The sequence below is a fragment of the Mustelus asterias genome, chromosome 21, assembly GCF_964213995.1.
Source record: "Mustelus asterias chromosome 21, sMusAst1.hap1.1, whole genome shotgun sequence".
NCBI lineage: Eukaryota > Metazoa > Chordata > Chondrichthyes > Carcharhiniformes > Triakidae > Mustelus > Mustelus asterias.
In genome coordinates, this window is record NC_135821.1 from 12,992,553 (window position 1) to 13,019,805 (window position 27,253).

At 50.8% G+C, this 27,253-nt stretch overlaps 1 protein-coding gene across 1 annotated transcript; it reads left to right on the forward strand.

Moving 5' to 3' along the window:
- The first annotated feature begins 2,624 nt into the window (after positions 1-2,624).
- On the forward strand, positions 2,625-27,253 carry LOC144509104 (cytochrome P450 2D6-like). Its single transcript, XM_078237462.1, has 9 exons — positions 2,625-3,248; positions 5,196-5,358; positions 8,195-8,347; positions 9,210-9,370; positions 12,184-12,357; positions 17,925-18,066; positions 19,727-19,914; positions 23,477-23,618; positions 26,556-27,253. Exons 1-9 carry the CDS (start codon positions 3,066-3,068, stop codon positions 26,735-26,737), a joined length of 1,488 nt encoding a protein of 495 aa, XP_078093588.1. The 5' UTR covers positions 2,625-3,065; the 3' UTR covers positions 26,738-27,253.

The window sequence follows — 27,253 nt, forward strand, 5'->3', positions numbered from 1 at the left end:
GTCTGTCTCCCTTGCAGCCGTTATGGCACAGAGGGAGGCCATTCGCCCCATCCAGTCCATGCCCTGGTCTGCGATGTTGATTTGCTGGAGATAGAAAGGTCACCAAGATAAGATGGTGACATTTCCAACAATCGATAATGGTTTCATGGTCATCAGTAAATTCCTAATTCAAGATATTTTATTGAATTCAAATTCCACCATCTACCGTGGCGGGATTCGAACCTGCGTCCCCAGAACATTGTCTGAGTTTCTGGATTAATAGCCTGGCGATAATACCACGAGGCCATCGCCTTCCCCAGGAATCCAGCGACCCAGACGAATGCTCTGGGGATCCGGGTTCAAATCCAACCAGGCAGAAATTTCAATTCAATAAAATTCTGGATTTAAAAGTCCACTGATGACCATGAAACCATTGTCGATTGTCAGAAAAACTCATCTGGTTCACTAATGTCCCCTTAGGGAGGGAAATCTGACGTCCTTAAATGAAAGCAAAATGGAACAGGTGCAGGAAATCTGAAATGAAAAACGGAAGATTCTGGAAAAACCCAGCAGGTCCTGTCGTATCTGCAGAGACACAAAGAGTCAACATTTGGAGTCCATATGACACTTGTTCATCACTGAAACCACTCCCCACCCCATCACTCCCCTGTCCCCCTGCCCAATCCTTGACACCCCGCCACCTCACTCCCGTCCCACGCACTGCTCTTTCGATCACCAGCCCTGAAGAAGAATCCATAGAATCCCTCCAGTGCAGAAGGAGACCATTCAGCCCATCGAGTCAGCACCAGCCCTCCAACAGAGCATCTTACTCAGGGCCACCCCGTTCCAGCCATTCCCTGTAAGTCCATGCATTTACCCTGGCAAATCCTGCACATCTTAACATTAAGAGGCAATTTAGCATGGCCAATCCACCCTCACCTGCACAGCTTTGGACACTAAAGGGCAATTTAGCATGGCCAATCCACTTAACCTACACATCTTTGGAAACTAAGGGGCAATTTAGCATGGCCAATCCACCTAACCTACACATCTTTGGACACTAAGGGGCAATTCAGCATGGCCAATCCACCTAACCTACACATCTTTGGAAACTAAGGGGCAATTTAGCATGGCCAATCCACCTAACCTACACATCTTTGGACACTAAGGGGCAATTCAGCATGGCCAATCCACCTAACCTACACATCTTTGGAAACTAAGGGGCAATTTAGCATGGCCAATCCACCTAACCTACACATCTTTGGACACTAAGGGGCAATTCAGCATGGCCAATCCACCTAACCTACACATCTTTGGACACTAAGGGACAATTTAGCATGGCCAATCCACCTAACCTACACATCTTTGGACACTAAGGGGCAATGTAGCATGGCCAATCCACCTAACGTGAGCATTTTTGGACACTAAGGGGCAATTTAGCATGGCCAATCCACCTAACCTGAGCATTTTTGGACACTAAGGGGCAATTTAGCACGGCAAATCCACCTAACCTACACACCTTTGGACACTAAGGGACAATTTAGCATGGCCAATCCACCTCACCTACACATCTTTGGACACTAAGGGGCAATTTAGCATGGCCAATCCACCTAACCTACACATCTTTGGACACTAAGGGACAATTTAGCATGGCCAGTCCACCTCACCTACACATCTTTGGACACTAAGGGACAATTTAGCATGGCCAATCCACCTCACCTTCACATCTTTGGACACTAAGGGACAATTTAGCATGGCCAATCCACCTAACCTACACATCTTTGGATACTAAGGGGCAATTTAGCATGGCCAATCCACCTCACCTACACATCTTTGGATACTAAGGGGCAATTTAGCATGGCCAATCCACCTAACCTGAACATCTTTGGACACTAAGGGGCAATTTAGCATGGCCAATCCACCTAACCTAGACATCTTTGGACACTAAGGGGCAATTTAGCATGGCCAATCCAACTAACCTGAACATCTTTGGACACTAAGGGCCAATTTAGCATGGCCAATCCACCTAACCTACACATCTTTGGACACTAAGGGGCAATTTAGCATGGCCAATCCACCTAACCTACACATCTTTGGACACTAAGGGGTAATTTAGCATGGCAAATCCACCTAACCTGCACATTTTTGGACTCTAAGGGGCAATTTAGCATGGCCAACCAACCTAACCTGAGCATTTTTGGACACTAAGGGGCAATGTAGCATGGCCAATCCACCTAACCTACACATCTTTGGACACTAAGGGGTAATTTAGCATGGCAAATCCACCTAACCTGCACATTTTTGGACTCTAAGGGGCAATTTAGCATGGCCAACCAACGTAACCTGAGCATTTTTGGACACTAAGGGGCAATGTAGCATGGCCAATCCACCTAACCTACACATCTTTGGACACTAAGGGGTAATTTAGCATGGCAAATCCACCTAACCTGCACATTTTTGGAGTGTGGGAAGAAACCGGAGCACCCGGAGGAAACCCATGCAGGGACAAGGAGAACGTGCAGACTCCGCACAGACAGTCATCCGAGGCTGGGAACTGAACCCGGATCCCTGGCGCTGTGAGGCAGCAGTGCTAACCACTGTGCCACCGTCACTGTGCTGCCTTTGAAGAACTATGCTGGCCACCTAATACAGGCATTAGGCCCTCCCGGCGTCTGCTAAGCCTGAGGAAGATCCTTCCTTTCAAACTTCGAAAGAATCTGTCGCTTTGGGAACTCTGCCAGAGATTGTTGGCAAGTGACTGCAGACAAGGCAAGCAACATGCCGTCCCCCTCCAGCTCAGCCTTTGGCGGTTTGCCCACCTTCCTCTCCTCTCTCCGTGGAAACAACAAACAGCTAAAGCTGGGAAAGTAGACTCGAACCCGGCCTGAATCTAGGCCTGAAACGCGGGGCGGGGGGGGGCGGGGGGTGGCAGCAGGAAGAGAGGGGAAACAGGGGAAACGAACAAAACACTCAGTCTCTGACAAGACTGGTTAGTTCACAAATATTTGCTCAAAGTCCAAAGGACGACTTGCTGCGGGGAAGATTGCGAAATCTGAGGCTGGAAAGTGGCGCAGCTTTGTTGGAGGATGTTTCCTGTCCACTGGCTGGATCTGCAGACACTCCTGATATTCTTGGTGGTCTTTCTTCTGGTAACTGTGATCATCCAAGCAAGGAAGAGCAATCACCTCCCCCCTGGGCCCTCGCCTTGGTCGCCCCATGGAAACATTTTCCATCCCTACCGCAATGATCCCCACATCCATGCGACTAAGGTAACGGTTGTGTTGAGTTGTGGGGGGGGGAGGGAGTGGGGGGTGTGGGATGATGCAAGGCGGGGGGCAGGGGGGAGATATCTTTTAAATATTCTTTCGACTAAATCGCTGGCCCTGTTCCTTGGCTTCCTAATCCTCAGCTCCCTGGGTCGTGACCTTCAGCTCCCCGGGTCGTGACCTTCAGCTCCCCGGGTCGTGACCTTCAGCTCCCTGGGTTGTGACCCCTCAGCTCCCTGGATCCTGACCCTCAGCTCCCTGAGTCGTGGCCCCTCAGCTCCCTGAGTCCTGACCCTCAGCTCCCTGAGTCGTGACCCCTCAGCTCCCTGAGTCCTGACCCTCAGCTCCCTGAGTCGTGACCCCTCAGCTCCCTGAGTCCTGACCCTCAGCTCCCTGAGTCGTGACCCCTCAGCTCCCTGAGTCCTGACCCTCAGCTCCCTGAGTCATGACCCTCAGCTCCCCGGGTCGTGACCTTCAGCTCCCTGAGTCGTGACCCCTCAGCTCCCTGGGTCATGAACCCTCAGCTCCCCGGGTCGTGACCCTCAGCTCCCCGGGTCGTGACCTTCAGCTCCCTGGGTCGTGACCTTCAGCTCCCTGGGTCTTGACCCCTCAGCTCCCTGGGTCATGACCCTCAGCTCCCTGGGTCGTGCCCCCTCAGCTCCCTGGGTCATGACCCCTCAGTTCCCTGGGTCGTGGCCCCTCAGCTCCCTGGGTCATGAACCCTCAGCTCCCCGGGTCGTGACCCTCAGCTCCCTGGGTCGTGACCTTCAGCTCCCTGGGTCGTGACCCCTCAGCTCCCTGAGTCGTGACCCCTCAGCTTTTCACCCCCACACCTTTGCTGGTGTTTGCTGCTCCTCCAATCACGGGCTTTTTCTTCCCCCCTACCCCCCACGTTCACTGCTAATTGGCTCACCATCAGCACAAAATATAGAAACATAGTAAATATTAACAGGCCATTCGGCCCTTCGAGCCTGCTCGGCCATTCATTATGATCATGGCTAATCATTCAACTCAATAGCCTGATCCTGCTTTCTCCCCCCCTATATCCCTTGATCCCCATTCGCCCCAAGTGCTATATCTAACTTCTTCTTGAAAATGGACAGGCTGGAATGTTATGGCCGTTCGCACTGGGAGATTTTCCCATCCCGCCGCAGTGAACGGAGGTTTGACGCCCAAATTCTCCAACTTTGCTGTAGCGGGAGCGTGGCATGAATGGCTGGACAGATCACAATGTTTTGGCCTCTGCTGCTTTCTGTGGTGGTGAATTCCAGAGGCTCACCACTCGCTGAGTGAAGAAATTTCCCCTCACCTCTGTCCTAAACAGTCTAGCCTGTATCCTCAGATTCCTGCCTAACCGGAGGCCCAGGCTGTCAATTAGGCCTCAGTGACCCCAGGCCGGGAATTGAACCCAATTCCCTGGTGCTGTGAGGCAGCAGTGCTAACCACCGTGCCACCCCAGCTCCTGACGTTCAGCTCCCTGGGTCATGACCCCCTCAGCTCCCTGGGTCGTGACCCCTCAGCTCCCTGGGTCGTGACCCCTCAGCTCCCTGGGTCGTGACCCCTCAGCTCCCTGGGTCGTGACCCTCAGCTCCCTGGGTTGTGAACCTCAGCTCCCTGGGTCGTGACTCCTTAGCTCCCTGGGTCGTGACCCCTCAGCTCCCTGGGTTGTGACCCTCAGCTCCCTGGGTTATGACCCTCAGCTGCCCAGGTTGTGAACCTCAGCTCCCTGGGCTATGACCCCTCAACTCCCTGGGTCGTGACCCTCAGCTCCCTAGCCAGGGATCCAATCACTCACGTTGAACACCTAAGCATGGGGGATGGGAAAGCTCGGAAAAGGCCCCACTCCCCTGTCCCTCCTCCCAGTGTAATTAGTGACAGTAGCCCACTCCCAAGAGTATAATTAGCAATGTAAGTAACTCATCTTCATTGCTCCACCTGTTCCTCGAACAGCTCTCTAAGAAATATGGGGACATGTTTACGACGCACATCCTGTGGATTCCTCTCGTCATCCTGAATGGGTTCCAGACCATCCAAGAGGCACTGATCCAACACGGCAGGGAATTCGCAGGCCGACCCCACGCACGCATAACCGACCTCTTGTCCAAAGGTCAAGGTAACAAATTCCCGGAATATTGGGTCGTTCTCATTGACTGGCATCAGTTCGGGTTTCCTTGGTTTCAGCCAAGAGGGTTTTGCCTTGATATAGCGCCTAGCACATCCTCAGAATGTCCCCAGGTCCCTCTGCAGCCAGCCCGGAACCTCCGGAGTGCCGCAGCACAGCATCAGTTTGCACGCAGCAAGCTCTGACAAACAGCATTCTTAGAAACCCTACAGCACAGAAAGAGGCCATTCGGCCCATCGAGTCTGCACCGACCACAATCCCACCCAAGCCCTACCCCCATATCCCTACACATTTACCCACTAATCCCTCTAACCTATGCATCCCAGGACACTAAGGGCAATTTTAGCATGGCCGATCAACCTAACCCGCACATCTTTGGACTGTGGGAGGAAACCGGAGCACCCAGAGGAAACCCACGCAGACACGAGGAGAATGTGCAAACTCCACACAGACAGTGACCCGAGCCGGGAATCGAACCCAGGTCCCCGGAGCTGTGAAGCAGCAGTGCTAACCACTGTGCTACCGTGCCGCATTGTGATAATAACCAGAAATTGTCACTTTTAATTGTGTTTTTTGAGGCTTAAGTATTGATCAGGGCCATATGGAGAACTCTCCATAATGCCTGGGGGGGTAAGGAGGGTGGGTGGGAGAAATCTTTTTATCAGCCACCTGAACAGGCCCTGGTTCATTTGATTTAATTTGGGCAGCACAGTTGTTGGTGCTGCTTGCCTCACAGCGCCAGGGACCCGGGTTTGATTCCTGGCCTTGGGTCACTGTCTGTGCGGAGTCTGCACGTTCTCCTCGTGTTTGCGTGAGTTTCCTCCGGGTGCTCCGGTTTCCTCCCACACTCCAAAGACGTGCGGGCCAGGTGGATTGGCCATGCTAAATTGCCCCTTAGTGTCAGGGGGACTAGCTAGGGTAAATGTGTGGGGTTACGGGAATCGGGCCTGGGTGGGATTGCACAGGGTGCAGACTCGAGGGGCCGAATGGGCTCTTTCTGCACTGTAGTGATTCTATGATTCAATTTGATTTGATTTGATTTATTATTGTCACATGTATTGGGATACAGAGAAAAGTATTGTTTCTTGCGCTCTATACAGACAAAGCATACCGTTCATAGAGTACATAGGGGAGAAGGAAAGGAGAGAGTGCAGAATGTTACAGTCACAGCTAGGGAGTAGAGAAAGATCAACTTAATACAAGGGAGGTCCATTCAACGGTCTGGTGGTAGCAGGGAAGGAGCTGTTCTTGAGTCGGTTGGTAAGTGATTTCAGACATTTATATCTTTTTCCCAATGGAAGAAGGTGGAAGAGAGAATGTCCGGGATGCGTGGGGTCCTTAATTATGCTGGCTGCTTTGCCGAGGCAGCGGGAAGTGTAGACAGAGTCAATGGATGGGAGGCTGGTTTGCGTGATGGACTGGGCTTCATTCACCACCCCTTTGTAATTTTTTTTGGTCTTGGGCAGAGCAGGAGCCATACCAAGCTGTGATACATCCAAAAAGAATGCTTTCTATGGTGCATCTGTAAAAATGGGTGAGAGTCATAGTGGACATGCCCAATTTCCTTAGCCTCCTGAGAAAGTAAAGGCGTTGGTGGGCTTTCTTAACTATAGCGTCGGTGTGGGGGGACCAGGACAGGTTGTTGGTGATCTGGACACCTAGAAACCTGAAGCTCTCGACCATTTCCACTTCATCACCATTGAGGTACATAGAACATAGAACAGTACAGCCCAGAACAGGCCCTTCGGCCCACGATGTTGTGCCGAGCTTTGCCTGAAACCCAGGTCAAGCTATTTCCTCCCTATCACCCCGAAGTACTCCATGTGCCTATCCAATAGCTTCTTAGATGTTCCTAAAGTTTCTGACTCCACTATCCCTGCAGGCAGTCCATTCCACACCCCAACCACTCTCTGAGTAAAAAACCTACCTCGGACATCCTTCCTATATCTCCCACCATGAACCCTATGGTTATGTCCCCTAGTTACCGCTCCATTCACCCTAGGAAATAGTCTTTGAACGTTCACTCTATCTATCCCCCTCATCATCTTATAAACCTCTATCAAGTCTCCCCTCAACCTCCTCTGCTCCAAAGAGAAAAGCCCAAGTTCCCTCAACCTTTCCTCATAAGACCTACCCTCCAAACCAGGCAGCATCCTGGTAAATCTCCTTTGCACTCTTTCCAGTGTCTCCACATCCTTCTTGTAGATACTACTCTTCCTGAAGTCGATGATTAATGGATAGAATGGATAGTCGGAGACTTTTTCCCAGAGTAGAAATGTCAATTACTAGGGGATGTGGGTTAAAGGTGAAAGGGGGAAAGTTTAAAGGAGGTGTGAGGAGCAACTTTCTTTACACAGAGAGTGGTAAGTACCTGGAGTGGTAAGTGCCAGATGAGGTGGTAGAAGCAGATACAATAGCAACGTTTAAGGGGCATCTTGACAGATACAGGAATAGGCAGTGAATAGAGGGATATGGACTACGTAGAGGCAAAAGGTCTTTAGTTTAGAAAGGCGTCATGTGCCGGCACAGGCTTGGTGGTCCAAAGGGCCTGTTCCTGTGCTGTACTGTTCTTTGATCTTTGTTCTTGATGTCCTACCTGAAAGACAGCGGCTGCAACACTGCAGCACTCCCTATTCTCACTGGGCCATCACCTTGGATCACATGCTCACATTCTGAGTCAGAGATGCAAATTATTTCAATGTTTTAGTCGGAGGGGAACCCAAGTCCTTTTACGTTGTGCATCTGTTTTCCTCCTGGACCTCAAAACACAGGCAGCAGGATGTAGTTATTTATGATTGAATCCATTCTTGCCCTTATTTTCCCTCAGGCATTATAACAGCCCCCTATGGCAGGTCCTGGAAGCAGCAACGCAGGTTTGCACTGAGCGTCTTGAGAAACTTTGGCTTAGGGCAATTTGCCTTCGAGGAGAACATTCTGGAAGAGACCCGATATGTGACCGAGACCTTCAGAGCTTTGCAAGGTATGCACTTTTCCATGGCTCCTTCACACGGCGACACTCCCCGGCTCCTTTCAGCCTGAAAGCTTTCGGGCTTTCCACGGTTCCAACGTTGCCCCTGAACCTCCCTTTCCTCTTTTACTTGTTCCTTCTTTGGGGCGGCACGGTGACACAGTGGTTAGCGCTGCTGCCTCACAGCGCCAGTGACCCGGGTTCAATTCCGGCCTTGGGTGTCTGTGTGGAGTTTGCACGTATCTGCGTGGGTTTCTTCCAGGAGATCCGGTTTCCTCCCACACTCCAAAGATGTGCGGGTTAGGTGGATTGGTCATGGTAAATTGTCCCTTAGTCTCCAAAAATGTGCTGGTTAGGTGAACTGTCCATGCTAAGTTGCTCCTAAGTCTCCAAAGATGTGCAGGTTAGGTGGTTTGGCTATGGTAAATTGCCTCTAAGTATCACAAGATGTGTAGGTTACGTGGATTAGCAGGGTAAATATGTGGGGTTATGGGGATAGGGCCTGGGTAAGATGCTCTGTTGGAGAGTTGGTGTAGACTCGATGGGCTGAATAGCCTCCTTCTGCACTGTGGGGATTCTATGAAAAACTCAACAGGTCTGGCAGCGTATGTGGAGAGAGTTAGAGAGACAGAGGGAGGGAGACAGAGGGAGAGAGACAGGGGAGCAGTTAACTCAGTTGGCTTGGGTCAGATAGCCTTGAGTTCGATGCCCGTTCTGGCTGGGGAGGGACAGGGGTTTGGATTCAGGATCTGTCTCCTTCTGCTATCCCCGCAGAAAGGTGCAACGCCCAGGCCAGACCTGCGTTCAGGCAGAGAACTGGAGGAGAAATGGTCATTTCCTGCGTCGGATTGATTGGATTTGCGTTCTTGCTTAGGTTCACCCTTTGACCCCAGAGCCCTCATCACCAGCGCTGTCTCCAACGTGACCTGTCGGGTTATCTTAGGCAAACGTTTCCATTATGAGGACAAGACATTCACACGACTGGTCGAGTTGTTCGATGAGGCCCTGAAGATTCAAGGAGGATTCTGGGCCATGGTAAGCAAAAAAAAAACATGAAGGCGTATAAACTCCTTCCGTTTACAAATAAGAGAACAACGTCCTCAAGATGGAGGCCCGTGAAATTGAGCAACCAATCCAGGCTGATGTGTCAGCGCAGCACCGCGGGGGCACTGCACTGCCAGAGGTACCTTTTTCTAACGCGACATCCAACTGGGGACCTATTCGCCTGCTCACGTGGATGTAGATTCTAGGGACGCAATGGGAGGGATTTTACGGCTTCCCTCGTCCCAAAACCAGAAAATATCCCTCTCCCCACGGTCAAAAGACCTTTCCATTGTCCGCCCCTCGCCCGCTCCGATTCCCGTGGCGGGCAGGATGGTAGAATTCCGGCCAGTGTTAGAGAAGAGCAAGGGGGGGGAGTCCTGATGTCCTGGCCAATATCTATCCCTCAATCGACATCACAACAGATTATCTGGTCATTTATCACATCGCTGTTTGTGGGATCTTGCTATGCACAAATTTGTCACCCCATTTCCTACATTGACTACATTTCAGAAGTACTTCTTGGTTGCGAAGTGCCCCATACATCTGTAAGTTTCCCTCTATCGCTAACAAATGCCTGAGTTAGGCCCAAATTTTGAAGAGGATTATGGGTATGATATGAGCCCACAAAGTGGATGGTCATTCAGGGAGTCCGCCGAGGGGAGTGGCACGGTGGCACAGTGCTTAGCACTGCTGCCTCACAGCGCCAGGGACCTGGGTTCGATTCCCGGCTTGGGTCACTGTCTGTGTGGAGTTTGCACGTTCTCCCCGTGTCTGCGTGGGTTTCCTCCGGGCGCTCCGGTTTCCTCCCACAGTCCAAAGCCGGCACGTGACCGGGTACTGATTATAGGCTGGGTAAGGCCAATCGAGGGAGGCCAGTTGGCAATTTCCAGGTTCCCATGAGTGGTAGCCATGATGTGGAGATGCCGGCGTTGGACTGGGGTGGGCACAGTAAGAAGCCTCACAACAAAACGGTTAAAGTCCAACAGGTTTGTTTGGAATCACGCGCTTTGCTCACCTGAGGAAGGAGCAGCGCTCCGAAAGCTCGTGACTCCAAATAAACCTGTTGGACTTTAATCTGGTGTTGTGAGACTTCTTACTATGTCCATGGGTGGTGTGAGAGCAGCACTCCAGGCAGGCTTAGAGGCCTACCTTGCCTGCCTGGGTGTAGCAGTGGCAGGCTGCTTTGCCAAGTGTCTCCCACCCTCCTTCTCAACCCAACAGCTCGGCCGCAAAAGGCATTTTTTCTTTTTAGTTTAAGCTTTGAAAAAGGTTATAAAGAGGAAGCCTCCATCTTAAAGCGGCTTCTCCCTCCCACGACAACTCTTTCAAGCTGGAAGGCTTCCAATTGGTCCCCTTGCTGAGCCTGTATTTGGTTGGGAACCCACCCTCTGACCATTGATTGGCTGTTTTGGCATGGGGAGAACCACACTGCGTGGCTGTGTCCGGCCTAGTAGCAGGCTCCTGACCTCGCTCTGAGACTGATGAAGCAGCTCAGGAACCTGCGGAGGAACGCCAGCCCCGGAGGAGCCAGAGCTCCCACTGTTCTGTGATAGGATGCTGACTTCCTGCACAAAGTGCAGATCTACAATCTCTGGGGGATCTCCTCAGGCAGAGAAGCGGATTATATCGAGCGCTCTGAAAGCACAGCTTCACCTCTTGATGGGGCCCTGCTTGAGTCACTATGAGGAATTCGGGATCAGGATCATGTCCTTTGGGAGCTGGTTGACCAACTCACTCTCACTCACTCTCACACACTCTCACACACTCTCACGGACGCACGCCCACGCTCACGCCCAGGCTCACACCCACGCTCACACCCACGTGCTCACACGCGTGCCATCAAATGAGTGGCACGGTGGCACAGCGGTCAGCACGACTGCCTCACAGTGTCAGGAACCCGGTTCGATTCCCACTGCACGGAGTCTCGCCGTGCCTGCGTGGGTTTCCTCCGGGTGCTCCGGTTTCCTCCCACAGTCCGAAAGACGTGCTGGTTAGGTACATTGGCCGTGCTAAATTCCCCCACAGTGTTCCCGAACAGGCGCCGGAGTGTGGCGACTAGGGGATTTTCACAGTAACTTCACTGCAGCGTTAATGTATGATGTGGGATTGCCGGTGTTGGACTGGGGTGGGCACAGTAAGAAGTCTCACAACACCAGGTTAAAGTCCAACAGGTTTAGAAATAGAAATAGAAATAGAAACCCTACAGTACAGAAGGAGGCCATTCGGCCCATCGAGTCTGCACCGACCACAATCCCACCCAGCCCTACCCCCATATTCCTACATATTTACCCACTATTCCCTCTAACCTACGCATCTCATAACACTAAGGGGCAATTTTAGCATGGCCAATCAACCTAACCCGCACATCTTTGGACTGTGGGAGGAAACCGGAGCACCCGGAGGAAACCCACATTTGGATTATTTGGAATCAGGAGCTTTCGGAGCTCTGCTCCTTCATCAGGTGAGTGGAGGTTAATTCACAAACACGGCATTTGTCTATATATATGCCATGTTTGTGAATTAACCTCCACTCACCTGATGAAGGAGCAGCACTCCGAAAGCTCCTGATTCCAAATAAACCTGTTGGACTTTAACCTGGTGTTGTGAGACTTCTTACTGTATTAATGTAAGCCAATTTGTGACACTAATAAATAAACTTTTAAACACTCACACACACGCCTCCCTTAACCCAATGAAACTCAGTCTTGTCCCAAAGCTGTCTCTTAATCTAGAAATCCTAAGTATTAAAACCTTGTAACTCGCTTTAAAATAGAAACTAAACCAATCTGCTGTTTTCTGCTTAGGTTTGCTGTGCGATTCCATATATGAATCACATCCCCGGGCCTCACCAGAGGATATTCCAAAACCAGGCATTAATCGAAGCCATGTTTCAGGATTTTATCAATCAGCATAAAGACACATTGAATGGGGAAGAGATCCGCGATTTTATCGATGCCTATTTACTGGAAATGGAGAAGGTGAGCACAGCTTTTAGAAGGGACACCCTGGTGCTAATGGCTGTCGGGAAGAAGGTTGCCTATCCATATTTGTGTCCTTCATGAACTGGTAATCTCCAATGAATCCCAGTGGTAACAGTTTGGTTTCACGTGAGAGAGAGGGAAAGCGGTAAGAATCATAGAATCCCTACAGCGCAGAAGGAGGCCATTCGGCCCATCGGGTCTGCACCGACCACAATCCCACCCAGGCCCTATTCCCATAACCCCATGCATTTACTCTAGCTAGTCCCCCCTGACACTAAGGGGCGATTTAGCATGGCCAATCCACCTAACCAGCACGTCTTTCAGATTGTGGGAGGTGACAAAAACGATTGACGAAGGAAGGGCCGTGGATGTCGTCTATATGGATTTTAATAAAGCGTTTGACAAGGTCCCTCATGGCAGGCTGGTGAAAAAGGTTAAATCTTACGGGATAAAAGGTGAGCTAGCTAGATGGGTGGAGAACTGGCTTAGCCATAGGCAGCCTTCACGACACACGACAGCGCAGAGTCGCTGAGCAGAAACTGATAGCCAAGTTCCGCACACATGAGGACGGCCTAAACCGGGATGTTGGATTTATGTCACATTATCAGTAACCCCCACAGCTTGCCTCCTGGGCTTGTAGAATCTCACTAGCTGTTCTGTCTGGAGACAATACACATCTCTTTAACCTGTGTTTAATGTTCCCTCCACCCACATTGTCTGTACCTTTAAGACCTGGCTGGTTGTAGGGATTCGCATTCTAATCAGTATTCTGCAACTTGATTTTGTCTGTTTGCACTGTTTGAGAGCACATTTCCACTCCATCTGACGAAGGAGCAGTGCTCCGAAAGCTTATGGTATTTGCTACCAAATAAATCTGTTGGACTTTAACCTGGTGTTGTGAGACTTCTTACCGTGTTCACCCCAGTCCAACGCCGGCATCTCCACATCTTAGCCATAGAAGACAGAGGGTAGCAGTGGAGGGGTCTTTTTCCGGTTGGAGGTCTGTGATTAGTGGTGTTCCGCAGGGCTCTGTACTGGGACCTCTGCTGTTTGTGATATATATAAATGATTTGGAGGAAGATGTAGCTGGTGTGATCAGTAAGTTTGCGGACGACACGAAGATTGCTGGAGTTGCGGATAGTGATGAACATTGTCAGAGAATACAGCAGGATATAGATAGGCTGGAACATTGGGCGGAGAAATGGCAGATGGAATTTAATCCAGATAAATGCGAAGTGATGCATTTCGGTAGATCTAATGTAAGGGGGAGCTATACAATAAATGGCAGAACCATCAGGAGTATAGACACACGGAGGGACTTGGCTGTACATGTCCACAGATCCTTAAAGGTGGCAGCACAGGTGGAGAGGGTGGTGAAGAAGGCATATGGCATGCTTGCCTTTATTGGACGGGGCATAGAATATAAAAGTTGGCATATGATGTTGCAGCTGTATAGAACGATGGTTAGGCCACATTTGGAATACTGCGTCCAGTTCTGGTCGCCACACTACCAGAAGGACGTGGAGGCTTTGGAGAGAGTACAGGGAAGGTTTACCAGGATGTTGCCTGGTATGGAGGGTTTTAGCTATGAGGAGAGATTAGGTAAACTGGGGTTGTTCTCCCTGGAAAGACGGAGGAAGAGGGGCGACCTAATAGAGGTGTATAAAATTATGAAGGGCATAGATAGGGTGAACAGTGGGAAGCTTTTTCCCAGGTCGGAGGTGACGAACACAAGGGGTCACGGGTTCAAGGTGAGTGGGGCAAGGTTTAACACAGATGTCAGGGGGACGTATTTTACACAGAGGGTGGTGGGGGCCTGGAATGAACTGCCAAGCAAGGTGATTGAGGCGGACACGCTGGGATCGTTTAAGACTTATCTAGATAGCCACATGAACAGACTGGGAATAGAGGGATACAAAAGAATGGTCTAGTGGGCACATGAGCAGCGCAGGCTTGGAGGGCCGAAGGGCCTGTTCCTGTGCTGTATTGTTCTTTGTTGAAACCGGAGCACCTGGAGGAAACCCACGCAGACACGGGGAGAACGTGCAGACTCCACACAGACAGTGACCCAAGCCGGGAATCGAACCTGGGTCCCTGGCGCTGTGAGGCAGCAGTGCTAACCTCCGCTCCACTTGGTTTAGCACAGTTTCTCTCCCTGTAGACGCTGCCAGACCTGCTGAGTTTTTCCAGCGTTTTCTGTACGTCTGTATTTCAGATTTCCAGCTACCAGCTTTTATACCAATAGCGGGAGACTGATTTTGAGCTGGGGTTATCGTGGGAAGCAACAATGTCAGGGCCGTGTCTTAAGGACATAAGAACTAGGAGCAGGAGTAGGCCATCTGGCCCCTCGAGCCTGCTCCACCATTCAATAAGATCATAGCTGATCTCATGGACTCAGCTCCACTTACCCGCCCACCCACCGTAACCCTTAATTCCTTTATGTTCAAAAATCTGTCTATCTTTGCCTTAAAAATATTCAATGAGGTAGCCTTCACTGGTCAGGGAATTCCACAGATTCACAACCCTTTGGGTGAAGAAGTTCCTCCTCAACTCAGTCCTAAATCTGCTCCCCCTAGTTCTAGTTTCACCCGCCAGTGGAAACAACTTCCCTGCTTCTATCTTATCTATTCCCTTCATCCCTATTCCCTGGGTGGCACGGTGGCACAGTGGTTAGCACTGCTGCTTCACAGCTCCAGGGATCTGGGTTCGATTCCCATCTTGGGTCACTGTCTGTGTGGAGTTTGCACATTCTCCTCGTGTCTGCTCCAGTTTCCTCCCACACTCCAAAGATGTGTGGGTTAGGTTGATTGGCCATCCTAAAATTGCCCCTTAGTGTCCTGAGATGCGTAGGTTAGAGGGATTAGTGGGTAAATATGTAGGGATATGGGGGTAGGGCCTGGGTGGGATTGTGGTCGGTGCAGACTCGATGGGCCAAATGGTCTCTTTCTGCACTGTAGGGTTTCTATGATGATTTCTATGATTCATAATCTTATATGTTTCTATAAGATCTCCCCTCATTCTTCTGAATTCCAATGCGTATAATCATAGAAATCAGGGAAACCCTACAGTGCAGAAGGAGGCCATTCGGCCCATCGAGTCTGCACCGACCACAATCCCACCCAGGCCCTACCCCCACATATTTACCCGCTAATCCCACTAACCTACGCATCCCAGGACTCTAAGGGGCAATTTTTAACCTGGCCAATCAACCTAACCCGCACATCTTTGGACTGTGGGAGGAAACCGGAGCACCCGGAGGAAACCCACGCAGACACGAGGAGAATGTGTAAACTCCACACAGACAGTGACCCGAGTATAGCCCCAGTCTACTCAGTCTCTCCTCATAAGCCAACCCCCTCAACTCCGCAATCAACTCAGTGAATCTCCTCTGCACCTCCTCCAGTGCCAGTATATCCTTTCTCAAGTAAGGAGACCAAAACTGTACACAGTACTCCAGGTGCGGCCTCACCAGCACTCATTGAATTGAAGTAGAGGTGAAGGTGTAATACTGATCATAGAATCCCCTACAGTGCAGGAGGAGGCCATTCGGTCTATCGAGTCTGCACCGACTCTCTGACAGAGAATCCCACCCATGCCCACCACATTCTGGGATCACCCACTAATCCACCTAACCTACACATACTTGGACACTAAGGAGCAATTAAGCATGGTTAATCCACCTAACCTGCACATCTTTGCATACTAAGGGGCAATTAAAGTTTAAAATTTATTTGTTAAACACAAGTAAGGCTTGCATTAACACTGCAATAAATTTACTATGAAATTCCCCTAGCCGTCACACTCCGGCGCCTGTTCGGGTCAATGAACCCTAACCAGCACGTCTTTCAGACTGTGGGAGGAAACCGGAGTACCCGGAGGAAACCCACGCAGACACGGAGAGAACGTGCAAACTCCGCACAGACAGTGAACCAAACCGGGAATCGAACCTGGGTCCCCGGCGCTGTGAGGCAACAGTGCTAACCACTGTGCCACTGTGCTGCCCATTTGTCCAGCCTGGGAGAATTCTCCCAGTTCGGGTACACCGAGGGAGAATTCAGCACGGCCAATGCACCTAACCAGCACATCTTTCAGACTGTGGGGGGAAGCCCACGCAGACACGGGGAGAATGTGCAGACTCCGCACGGACAGTGACCCAAGCCGGGAATCGTACCCGGGTCCCTGGCGCTGTGAGGCAGCAACGCTAACCACTGTGCCACTTGAGACAGTAAGAAGTCTCACAACACCAGGTTAAAGTCCAACAGGTTTATTTGGTAGCAAATACCATAAGCTTTCGGAGCGCTGCCCCTTCGTCAGATGGAGTGGTTATCTGTTCTCAAACAGTGCAAACAGACACAGAAATCAAATTACAGAATACTGATTAGAATGCAAATCTCTACAGCCAGCCAGGTCTTAAATGTACAGACAATGTGGGTGGAGGGAGCATTCAACACAGGTTAAAGAGATGTGTATTGTCTCCAGACAGAACAGCCAGTGAAATTCTGCAAGCCAGGGAGGCAAGCTGTGGGGGTTACTGATAATGTGACATAAATCCAACATCCCGGTTTAGGCTGTCCTCATGTGTGCGGAACTTGGCTGTCAGTTTCTGCTCAGCGACTCTGCGCTGTCGTGTGTCGTGAAGGCCGCCTTGGAGAACGCTTACCTGAAGATCCAAGGCTGAATGCCCATCGAGTCTGCATCGACCACAATCCCACCCAGGCCCTACCCCCACATATTTACCCGCTAATCCCTCTAACCTATGCATCCCAGGACTCTAAGGGGCAATTTTTAACCTGGCCAATCAACCTAACCCGCACATCTTTGGACTGTGGGAGGAAACCGGAGCACCCGGAGGAAACCCACGCAGACACGAGGAGAATGTGCAAACTCACGGGCATTCAGCCTTGGATCTTCAGGTAAGCGTTCTCCAAGGCGGCCTTCACGACACACGACAGCGCAGAGTCGCTGAGCAGAAACTGATAGCCAAGTTCCGCACACATGAGGACGGCCTAAACCGGGATGTTGGATTTATGTCACATTCTCAGTAACCCCCACAGCTTGCCTCCTGGGCTTGCAGAATTTCACTGGCTGTTCTGTCTGGAGACAATACACATCTCTTTAACCTGTGTTGAATGCTCCCTCCACCCACATTGTCTGTACATTTAAGACCTGGCTGGCTGTAGAGATTTGCATTCTAATCAGTATTCTGTAATTTGATTTCTGTGTCTGTTTGCACTGTTTGAGAACAGATAACCACTCCAGCTGACGAAGGGGCAGCGCTCCGAAAGCTTATGGTATTTGCTACCAAATAAACCTGTTGGACTTTAACCTGGTGTTGTGAGACTTCTTACTGTGCTTACCCCAGTCCAACGCCGGCATCTCCACATCATGACTACCACTTGAGACACACAGCTACTGCCTTCGACAATGCTGCACTCCCTCAGTACTGCACCAGGAACCTCAGCATTGACATCTGTAGTAAAGTCCTGGAATGTGGGGACAAGGGTTTGACTAACTAAGTATGCCAGGTTGAAAGGTTATTGAACGGAGAGACATTTATTTTGCAGGAACGTAATTTCCCCGACTCGTGTCTGACGGAAGGGAACCTGCTGTACGATATCTACGATCTCTTCCTCGCTGGCACCGAGACCACAACAACTACCCTTCTCTGGGGTCTCCTGTACATGATGGCTTATCCAGATGTACAAGGTAAAAATCAACTTCCAGCACAAAGGAATCTTTCCCCATTCATTCGTAGAGCATGGGCGTCGCTGGCTAGGCCAGCATTCATTGCCCATCACTCGTTGGCCTTGAGAAGGTAGTGGTGAGTTGCCTTCTTGACAACTATGATGTGGAGATGCCAGCGTTGGACTGGGGAAAAACCAAAGGCATAATCATAGGAATCATAGAAACCCTACAGTGCAGAAAGAGGCCATTCGGCCCATCGAGTCTGCACCGACCACAACCCCACCCAGACCCTATCCCCATATCCCTCCATATTTTACCCACTAATCCCTCTAACCTACGCATCCCGGGACACTAAGGGGCAATTTAGCATGGCCAATTAACCTAACCCGCACATTTTTGGATTGTGGGAGGAAACTGGAGCACCCGGAGGAAACCCACGCAGACACGGGGAGAATGTGCAAACTCCACACAGACAGTGACCCAAGCCGGGAATCGAACCCAGGTCACTGGAGCTGTGAAGCAGCAGTGCTAACCACTGTGCTACCGTGCCGTCCCGTTCTGCCGCTCCCAATAAGTTCTTTTTTTTAATGATTCATTCATTGGTCGTGGGTGTCGCTGGCTAGGCCAGCATTTATTGCCCATCCCTAACTGCCCCTTGAGAAGGTGGTGGCGAGGCGCATTCTGGAACCATTGCCATCCCTGTAAACCTCATCGACCAATTCCAATTTGTCTGTGAAAAGACTTTCATTTATATAGGGCCTTTCACAAAGATTACCCCCAGACAGCTCACCACTTTAGAGCCAATGAACTATCGTTAATGTGTCCCCACTGTTGTCATGTAAGAGAAATACCAAGAGGGAGGAGATGGCCTCGAGGTATTTGAGATATGTTCTCAGACTTTTGTATCTTTTTCCTGACGGAAGAAGGTGGAAGAGAGAATGTCCGGGGTGCGTGCGTGGGGTCCTTGATTATGCTGGCTGCTTTTCCCGAGGCAGCGGGAAGTGTAGACAGAGTCAATGGGTGGGAGGCTGGTTTGCGTGATGGGACTGGGCTACGTTCACATTCGGAAATGCCGAATTTCCTTAGGACGTAGAGGCGTTGGTGGGCTTTCTGAACTATAGCGTCAGCATGGGGGGACCAGGACTGTTGGTGATCTGGACACCAAGAAATTAGAAGCTCTCGACCATTTCCACTTCATCCCCGTTGATGTAACCAGGGGCATGTTCTCCACTATGCTTCCTGAAGTCGATGACTATCTCCTAGAATGTCAGGGGTGGCAGGAGGAAGCCATTAATTGGCCACCTAAATGCCTCAATTGTCCCAAGGCTGGTGGGAACCATCTGATGCCTCTCCTAGCAATGGTAAAATTCCCATGGAGATGGATGGGCAAGGGCACCTGATTTCAAGTCACCTCCTTCCCCATGCCACCTCGCTTCTGCGGCCTAGAATTCCAGCCAACCCTTCTGTCTCGGTTGACCTTTCATTAAACTCTCACGACTGATCCAAAAAACACTGGGAATGGTGGCAGGGATCCAATAGAACTGGAACATCTTCCTCCTCGCTACCTGTCCCTGATTCAGTCCACCCTGAATCTCCTCAAGTTTATCCAGAGCTCAGGCGAACGGCCTGGAAAATTCGCAACCCGAATCATTAGTTTGGATTTTTCTCTTTGGTCTTGCAGGGAGGTGTCAGAAGGAGATCGAGGAAGTGGTTGGCAAGTCCCGGGCCCCACTGTTGGCTGACAGAACCAACATGCCATACGTCAATGCCGTCATTCATGAGGTTCAAAGATTTGCGAACATAGTTCCATTTTCTGTCAGCCACGCTACAACGCAGGACACTAAATTTATGGGATACACGTTGAAGAAGGTACTGAAACTTTCTTATAACTTTTTTTCTCGAACCATCAGTTTCACTGGGCGGCACAGTGGCACAGTAGTTAGCGGGGAGGCGATGGCCTACTGGTACAATCGCTGGACTATGAATCTAGCAACTCTGCTAACATTCTGGGGACCCGGGTTCGAATCCCGCCACGGCAGAATTTGAGTTCAATAAAAAATATCTGAAATTAAGAATCTACTGATGACCATGAAACTATTGTCAGAAAAACCCACCTGGGTCACTAATGTCCCTTTAGGGAAGGAAATCTGCCGTCCTTACCCGGTCTGGCCTACATGTGACTCCAGATCCACATTAATGTGGTTAACTCTCGACTGCCCTCTGGACAAGGGCGGCACGGTGGCACAGTGGTTGGCACTGCTGCCTCACAGTGCCAGGAACCTGGGTTTGATTCCCGGCTTGGGTCACTGTCTGTGTGGAGTTTGCACGTTCGCCCCGTGTCTGCGTGGGTTTCCTACGGGTGCTCCGGTTTCCTCCCACAGTCCGAAAGATGTGCTGGTTAGGTGCATCGGCCGTGCTAAATTCTCCCTCAGTGTACCTGAACAGGCACCGGAGTGTGGTGACTAGGGGAATTTCACAGTAACTTCATTGCAGTGTTAATGTGGGCCTTACTTGTGACTAATAAATAAACTTTAACTAACTTTTAACTTGGGAATGGACAATAAATACTGGCCAGCCAGCGACACCCAGATACCACAGATGAATTTTTAAAAAGCATTGCTGCCTCACAGTTCGATTCCCAGCTTGGGTCTGTGTGGAGTCTGCACATTCTCCCCGTGTCTGCGTCGGTTTTCTCCGGGTGCTCCGGTTTCCTCCCACAGTCCGAAAGACGTGCTGGTTAGATGCATTAACCGTGCTAAATTCTCCCTCAGTGTCCCCGAACATTCGCAGGAGTGTGGCGACTAGGGGATTTTCACAGTAACTTCATTGCAGTGTTAATGTAAACCTACTTGTGACACTAATAAATACTTTAAAACTTTAAACAAACCCAGATTTACCTTGCTCCAGAATCCATTGGGCTTTCTTCTTGGACCTGCATGGAGTTCCAGCAGCGGCCACGAGTATATTTTGGTGTTAGAACATAGCAGTACAGGCCCTTCGGCCCTCGATGTTGCGCCGACCAGTGAAACCAATCTAAAGCCCCTCTAACCTACACTATTCCAATATCATCCATATGTTTATCCAATAACCATTTGAATGCTCTCAATGTTGACGAGGCCACTACCGCTGCAGGCAGGGCATTCCACGCCCTTACTACTCTCTGAGTAAAGAACCTACCTCTAACATCTGTCCTATATCTCTCACCCCTCAATTTAAAGCTATGTCCCCTCATGTTAGCCATCACCATCCGAGGAAAAAGGCTCTCACTATCCACCCTATCTAATCCTCTGATCATCTTGTATGCCTCTATTAAGTCACCTCTTAACCTTCTTCTCTCCAACGAAAACAACCTCAAGTCCCTCAGCCTTTCCTCATACAATTTTCCCACCATACCAGGCAACATCCTGGTAAATCTCCTCTGCACCCTTTCCAACACTTCCACATCTAATGCGGCGACCAGAACTGTACGCAATACTCCAAGTGCGGCCGCACCAGAGTTTTGTACAGTTGCAACATGACCTCATGGCTCCGAAACACAATCCCTCTACCAATAAAAGCTAACACACCGTACGCCTACTTAACAAACCTATCAACCTGGGTGCCAACTTTGAGGGATCTATGCACATGGACACCGAGATCTCTCTATTCATCCACACTACCGAGTATCTTACGATTAGCCCAGTACTCTGTATTCCTGTTAGTCCTTCCAAAGTGAATCACCTGACACTTTTCCGCATTAAACTCCATTTGCCACCTCTCAGCCCAGCTCTGCAGCTTATCTATGTCCCTCTGTAAGCTGCCACTTCCCTCCGCACTGTCTACGCACTATTGTCGGGATGGCTGGGGCTGCTGGTCACTCTGATTGGCTGGCAGGTCGTGAGGGTGGAGCCTCCTAGCCACTGAGGGATGGAAGTGCCAAAGGCAGGATATTTAGCCCTCCTGCAGTGTGTCATGGCTGTGGGAGCAGGCTAGTGTTGGGGGGAAGGGGTGGTGTGGGTTGACGTAGTGACAACGTTACCCCGGGCTGGGGGGGTGGGCAGGGGGCAGGTGAAGCTGTCCATCAGGCACGTGGCCAGTACTTATCATGTAAATCAAAGTAACCAATACAATGTCACCAGGCCTGGCAATGAGTGAAGAGGGATATAGTTTTTTCCCTGTCAGTGGCCTTCTGTCAATCATATTGAAAACCTTCCGCATCGATCAATGATGGAACCAAGTGGGATGTTGCAAATTATTAAGGGCAACGAATCCATCGCTCGAAAAAACAATCATAGAATCCCTACAGTGCAGAAGGAGGCCATTCGGCCCATCGAGCCGGCACTGACAACAATCCCACCCAGGCCCTATTCCCGTAACCCCACATATTTACCCTGCTTGTCCCCCTGACATGAAGGGGCAATTTAGCATGGCCAATCCACTTAACCTGCACATCTTTGGACACTAAGGGGCAATTTGGCATGGCCAATCCACCTAACCTGCACATCTTTGGACACTAAGGGGCAATTTAACATGGCCAATCCACCTAACCCGCATATCTTTGGACACTAAGGGGCAATTTAGCATGGCCAATCCACCTAACCTGCACATCTTTGGACACTAAGGGGCAACTTAGCATGGCCAATCCACCTAACCTGCACATCTTTGGACACGAAGGGGCAATTTAGCATGGCCAATCCACCTAACCTGCACATCTTTGGACACTAAGGGACAATTTAGCATGGCCAATCCATCTAACCTGCAAATCTTTGGACACAAAGGGGCAATTTAGCATGGCCAATCCACCTAACCTGCACATCTTTGGACACTAAGGGGCAACTTAGCATGGCCAATCCACCTAACCTGCACATCTTTGGACACTAAGGGGCAATTTAGCATGGCCAATCCACCTAACCTGCACATCTTTGGACACTAAGGGGCAATTTAGCATGGCCAATCCACCTAACCTGCACATCTTTGGACACTCAGGGGCAACTTAGCATGGCCAATCCACCTAACCTGCACATCTTTGGACACTAAGGGGCAATTTAGCATGGCCAATCCACCTAACCTGCACATCTTTGAACTGTGGGAGGAGACTGGAGCACCCAGAGGAAACCCACGTAGACACGGGGAGAACGTGCAGACTCCGCACAGACAGTGACCCAAGCCGGGAATGGAACCTGGTTCCCTGGCGCTGTGAGGCAGCAGTGCTAACCCGCTGCGCCACCCTGCTGCCCGTTCCTGTCAGAACCCTATATTTTTCCCTGGTATATAAGCTTCCACACAATGTGGACAGCAAGAGGTGGTGTTAAAGGGCGAAGGTGTTTGCTTTTTCGGGATATGTGTGACTGGAAGACGTAGGCCAGGGAATTAACATCCTGTACAAAAGCTGCGGGCACGATATCTCTGTTTAACCATGTATCTCAACAGTGTCTGTGCGCTGTCCTTCCAGGGGACCTTTGTTCTAATCAACCTGTCGTCGGTCTTGTGGGCCGAGACCCAATGGAAATATCCAAACCAGTTCAAACCCGAAAACTTCCTGACTGAAAATGGGGAATTTTTCAAACCGGATGCATTCATTCCATTCTCATTGGGTGAGTCCTCAGCTTAAGTACTGATTTGAGATCTTTTTTTCAATTCATTTCCAAGATTTCTAATTTTAAAACCCATTAAAGGGATATGGGGAACAGGTGAGGAGATGGATTTAAGTCCAGGGAGAGATCAGCCATGATCTCATTGAATGGCGGAGCAGGGGCTCGAAGGGCTGAATGGCCCACTTCTGCTCTTAATTCCTGTGTTCTTATGAGCATCGTTGGATGGACCCAACATTTGATGCCCATCCCTAATTGCCCCTTGAGAAGGTGGTGGTGAGCCACCTTATTGAACCCGCTGCAGTGTACGTACACCCACAGTGCTGTCAGGGAGGGAGCTCCAGATTTTGACCCAACGACAGTGAAGGAACAGCCGACATATTTCCAAGTCAGGATGGTGAGTGAGTTGGAGGGGAACTTCCAGTTGGTGGGAGAATCATCGAATCCCTACGGTGCAGAAGGAGGCCATTCGGCCCATCGAGTCTGCACCGACCACAATCCCACCCAGTCCCTATTCCCGTAACCCCATGCATTCACCTGAGCTAGTCCCCTGGCACTAAAGGGCAATTTAGCACGGCCAATCCACCTAACCCGCACATCTTTGGAGTGTGGGAGGAAACTGGAGCACCCGGAGGAAACCCACGCAGACACGGGGAGAACGTGCAGACTCCGCACAGACGGTGACCCAGCCGGGAATCGAACCTGGGTCCCTGGCGCTGTGAGGCAGCAGTGCTAAGCACTGTGCCACCGTGCCGCACAGTGTTCCCATGTATCTTCTGCCCTTGTCCTTCTAGATGAAAGCGGTCGGGGGTTTGGAAGGTGCTGCCTAAGGAGCCTTGGTGAGTTGCCACAGTGCATCTTGTAGATTCCCGTCTTGGGTCACTGTCTGTGTGGAGTTTGCACATTCTCCCCGTGTCTGCGTGGGTTTCCTCCGGGTGCTCCGGTTTCCTCCCACAGTCTGAAAGACGTGCTGGTTAGGGTGCATTGGCCGTGCTAAATTCTCCCTCAGTGTACCCGAACAGGCGCCGAAGTGTGGCGACTCGGGGATTTTCACAGTAACTTAATTGCAGTGTTAATGTAAGCCGACTTGTGACTAATAAATAAACTTTAGATGGTGCACATGGCCTCCACTGTGCATTGGTGGTGGAGGGAGTGGATGTTTGTGGATGGGGTGCCAATCAAGTGGGGCTGCTTTGTCCTGGATGGTGTTGAGCTTCTTAAGTGTTGTTGGAGCCGCACCCATCCAGGCAAGTGGAGAGTCTTCCATCACACTCCTGACCTGTGCCTTGTGGGTGGTGCTGCCTGAATTAATTTGATTTTCACCCTATCTCCATGCCATGTGATCTCCAATTGGGCCAACAGGAATGGCCCAACATTGTAAAGTTAAGCCAGTGAAGGTGGCAACCTAAAGCTTTGTGGATCCCCATTCTTTCAGCATGTTCTCACCAATATTGGCCTTATTCTGGAGTGTGGAGTTTGATGGGTGGGCTATGGCCTGCTAGCAAGAGGATTTGGGGAAAAAAATGTGAGGCAGGATTATCCCTACATCCTTCAGGACTCCTGACGTCAAGGACAAATGGTGCAGTACCCAGCAGGCCACGGGGAACAGTCGCCCAGCAGTGATTGTCCCAGAATTGGACAATCGGTAGCCAGGGTGCGGGCTCGAGGTATAATTAAAATGTGGCACGCAGGCTTTCAAAGCCAGACATTCAATAAGGGTCTGTCCAGCCTGGGGGAAGCAGCAGGCTGCCTTTCCAGGTCGGGGCAAGAGGGCAGTTCAAGATGGAGACGCCCTCTTCGCAACCTCTGAAATTTGTCAAACTCGGGTGAGAATGGGTAGTCCGAACGCCATTTTCAAGAGGAAAATGTCCCCCCACTGGGTGGCCCACAGGTTGACGACACCAGGCCTCAAAGCCTGCCCAGTGGAGGAGGGGGGTGAGGTGGCGGGGAGGGTGGGCGTGCAGGCTTTGAGGCCTGGTCTCGACTGCCTCGAGCCAACTCAGCCCTTCCCCAACAGGAGCTTTTATATATTTAGTGTCACAAATAGGCTTACATTAACACTGCAAGGAAGTTATTGTGAAAATCCCCCTTGGGGCGGCATGGTGGCACAGTGGTTAGCACTGCTGCCTCACAGCGCCAGGGACCCGGGTTCGATTCCCGGCTTGGGTCACTATCTGTGTGGAGTCTGCACGTTCTCCCCATGTCTGCGTGGGTTTCCTCCAGGTGCTCCGGTTTCCTCCCACAGTCCAAAAGACGTGCTGGGTAGGGTACATTGGCCGTGCTAAATTCTCCCTCAGTGTACCCGAACAGGCGCCGGAGTGTGGCGACTAGGGGGATTTTCACAGTAACTTCATTGCAGTGTTAATGTAAGCCTACTTGTGACACTAATAAATAAACTTCACTTGACTTCAGTCGCCACACTCCGGCACCTGTTCGGGTACACTGAGGGAGAATTTAGCATGGCCAATGCACCTAACCGGCACGTCTTTCGGACTGTGGGAGGGAACCCGAACACTCGGAGGAAACCCGTGCAGACACGGGGAGAACGTGTAGACTCTCCTCTGGTGGGGGGATGGGGGGGGGCGGTGGTTGGGACGGCGTGCAGGCTTTGAGGCCTGGTCTTGACTGCCTCGAGCCGACCCAGCCCTTCCCCCAGCAGGAGCCTGGAGGCCAATTGATTAGCTTTAAGGAGCTCAGGTGGCGACCTGTCTCTAGTGGACAGGTAGCCCTGCTGCCTGCCATCTAGGACAATAGCGAGCGGGTAAGGAATGGCCATGCCAGCTGAGGGCACAAATCTTTGCAACCCACCAGCCTCCGCCCTTTCCACCATGGGCGAGGGAACAGGGTGGGAGGTGGGGCTAAAAATCCTGCCCGTGTTGTGAACACTCTTGGCTCCTCCTAAGCGCTAACAAATCATCTTCCATCTTGATTCGCCAATAGGTCTACGGGCGTGCCTTGGGGAGAAACTGGCCAAGATGGAGCTCTTCCTCATTTTCACCTCGCTCCTTCAGACCTTTGACTTTTGTTGGCCTGATGAAGCCTCTTCTCCAGACCTGCAAGGGTTGTATCAAATCATTGTGACTCCCCGGCCGTATAAGATGCAAATAAGCTGCAGGAAGTAGTCACCGAACGATGACCTGTGACCTCAGAGCTAACGCAGTGATGACCAGGTGGAGTTAGCCTTCGTGACGGATGGAAATTAACGTTGTATAAAGAATTTGTGTCAAAAATGGAAATATAAAGGCCGGAATCGTACCGGCTGGCGCCAAATCCTCCGATTCTGCCGCAGCGGGAGACTGGGGTGAATGGCCAGTAAGATCACGCCCCAAAATCTCCAGCATCATTGATGCAAGCTCACATGATAATAAAGCACAGTGACATCAGTTTTATATAGAGCAGTGATGAGCGACCTAGCCTAGTGAGTGGGCCGCATGAGTGGGACCTCCTTCATCTCAATGGCCCACAAGATTGCAATCCGGCTAAGAGTCATGTCATAGAGTCATAGAGGTTTACAGCATAGAAACAGGCCCTTCGGCCCAACTTGTCCACAAATCCTTGAAGGTGGCAGCACAGGTGGAGAAGGTGGTGAAGAAGGCATATGGTATGCTTGCCTTTATAGAACGGGGTATAGAGTATAA

What these genes read in the sequence shown, in the direction of transcription:
- LOC144509104 (XM_078237462.1), top strand. Translation starts at nt 3,066, where the DNA reads ATGTTTCCTGTCCACTGGCTGGATCTGCAGACACTCCTGATATTCTTG. An exon ending in CCTCTTGTCCAAAGGTCAAG is followed by an intron (nt 5,359 to 8,194) that starts GTAACAAATTCC and finishes ATTTTCCCTCAG; the next exon opens with GCATTATAACAGCCCCCTAT. An exon ending in TGGGATACACGTTGAAGAAG is followed by an intron (nt 19,915 to 23,476) that starts GTACTGAAACTT and finishes CTGTCCTTCCAG; the next exon opens with GGGACCTTTGTTCTAATCAA.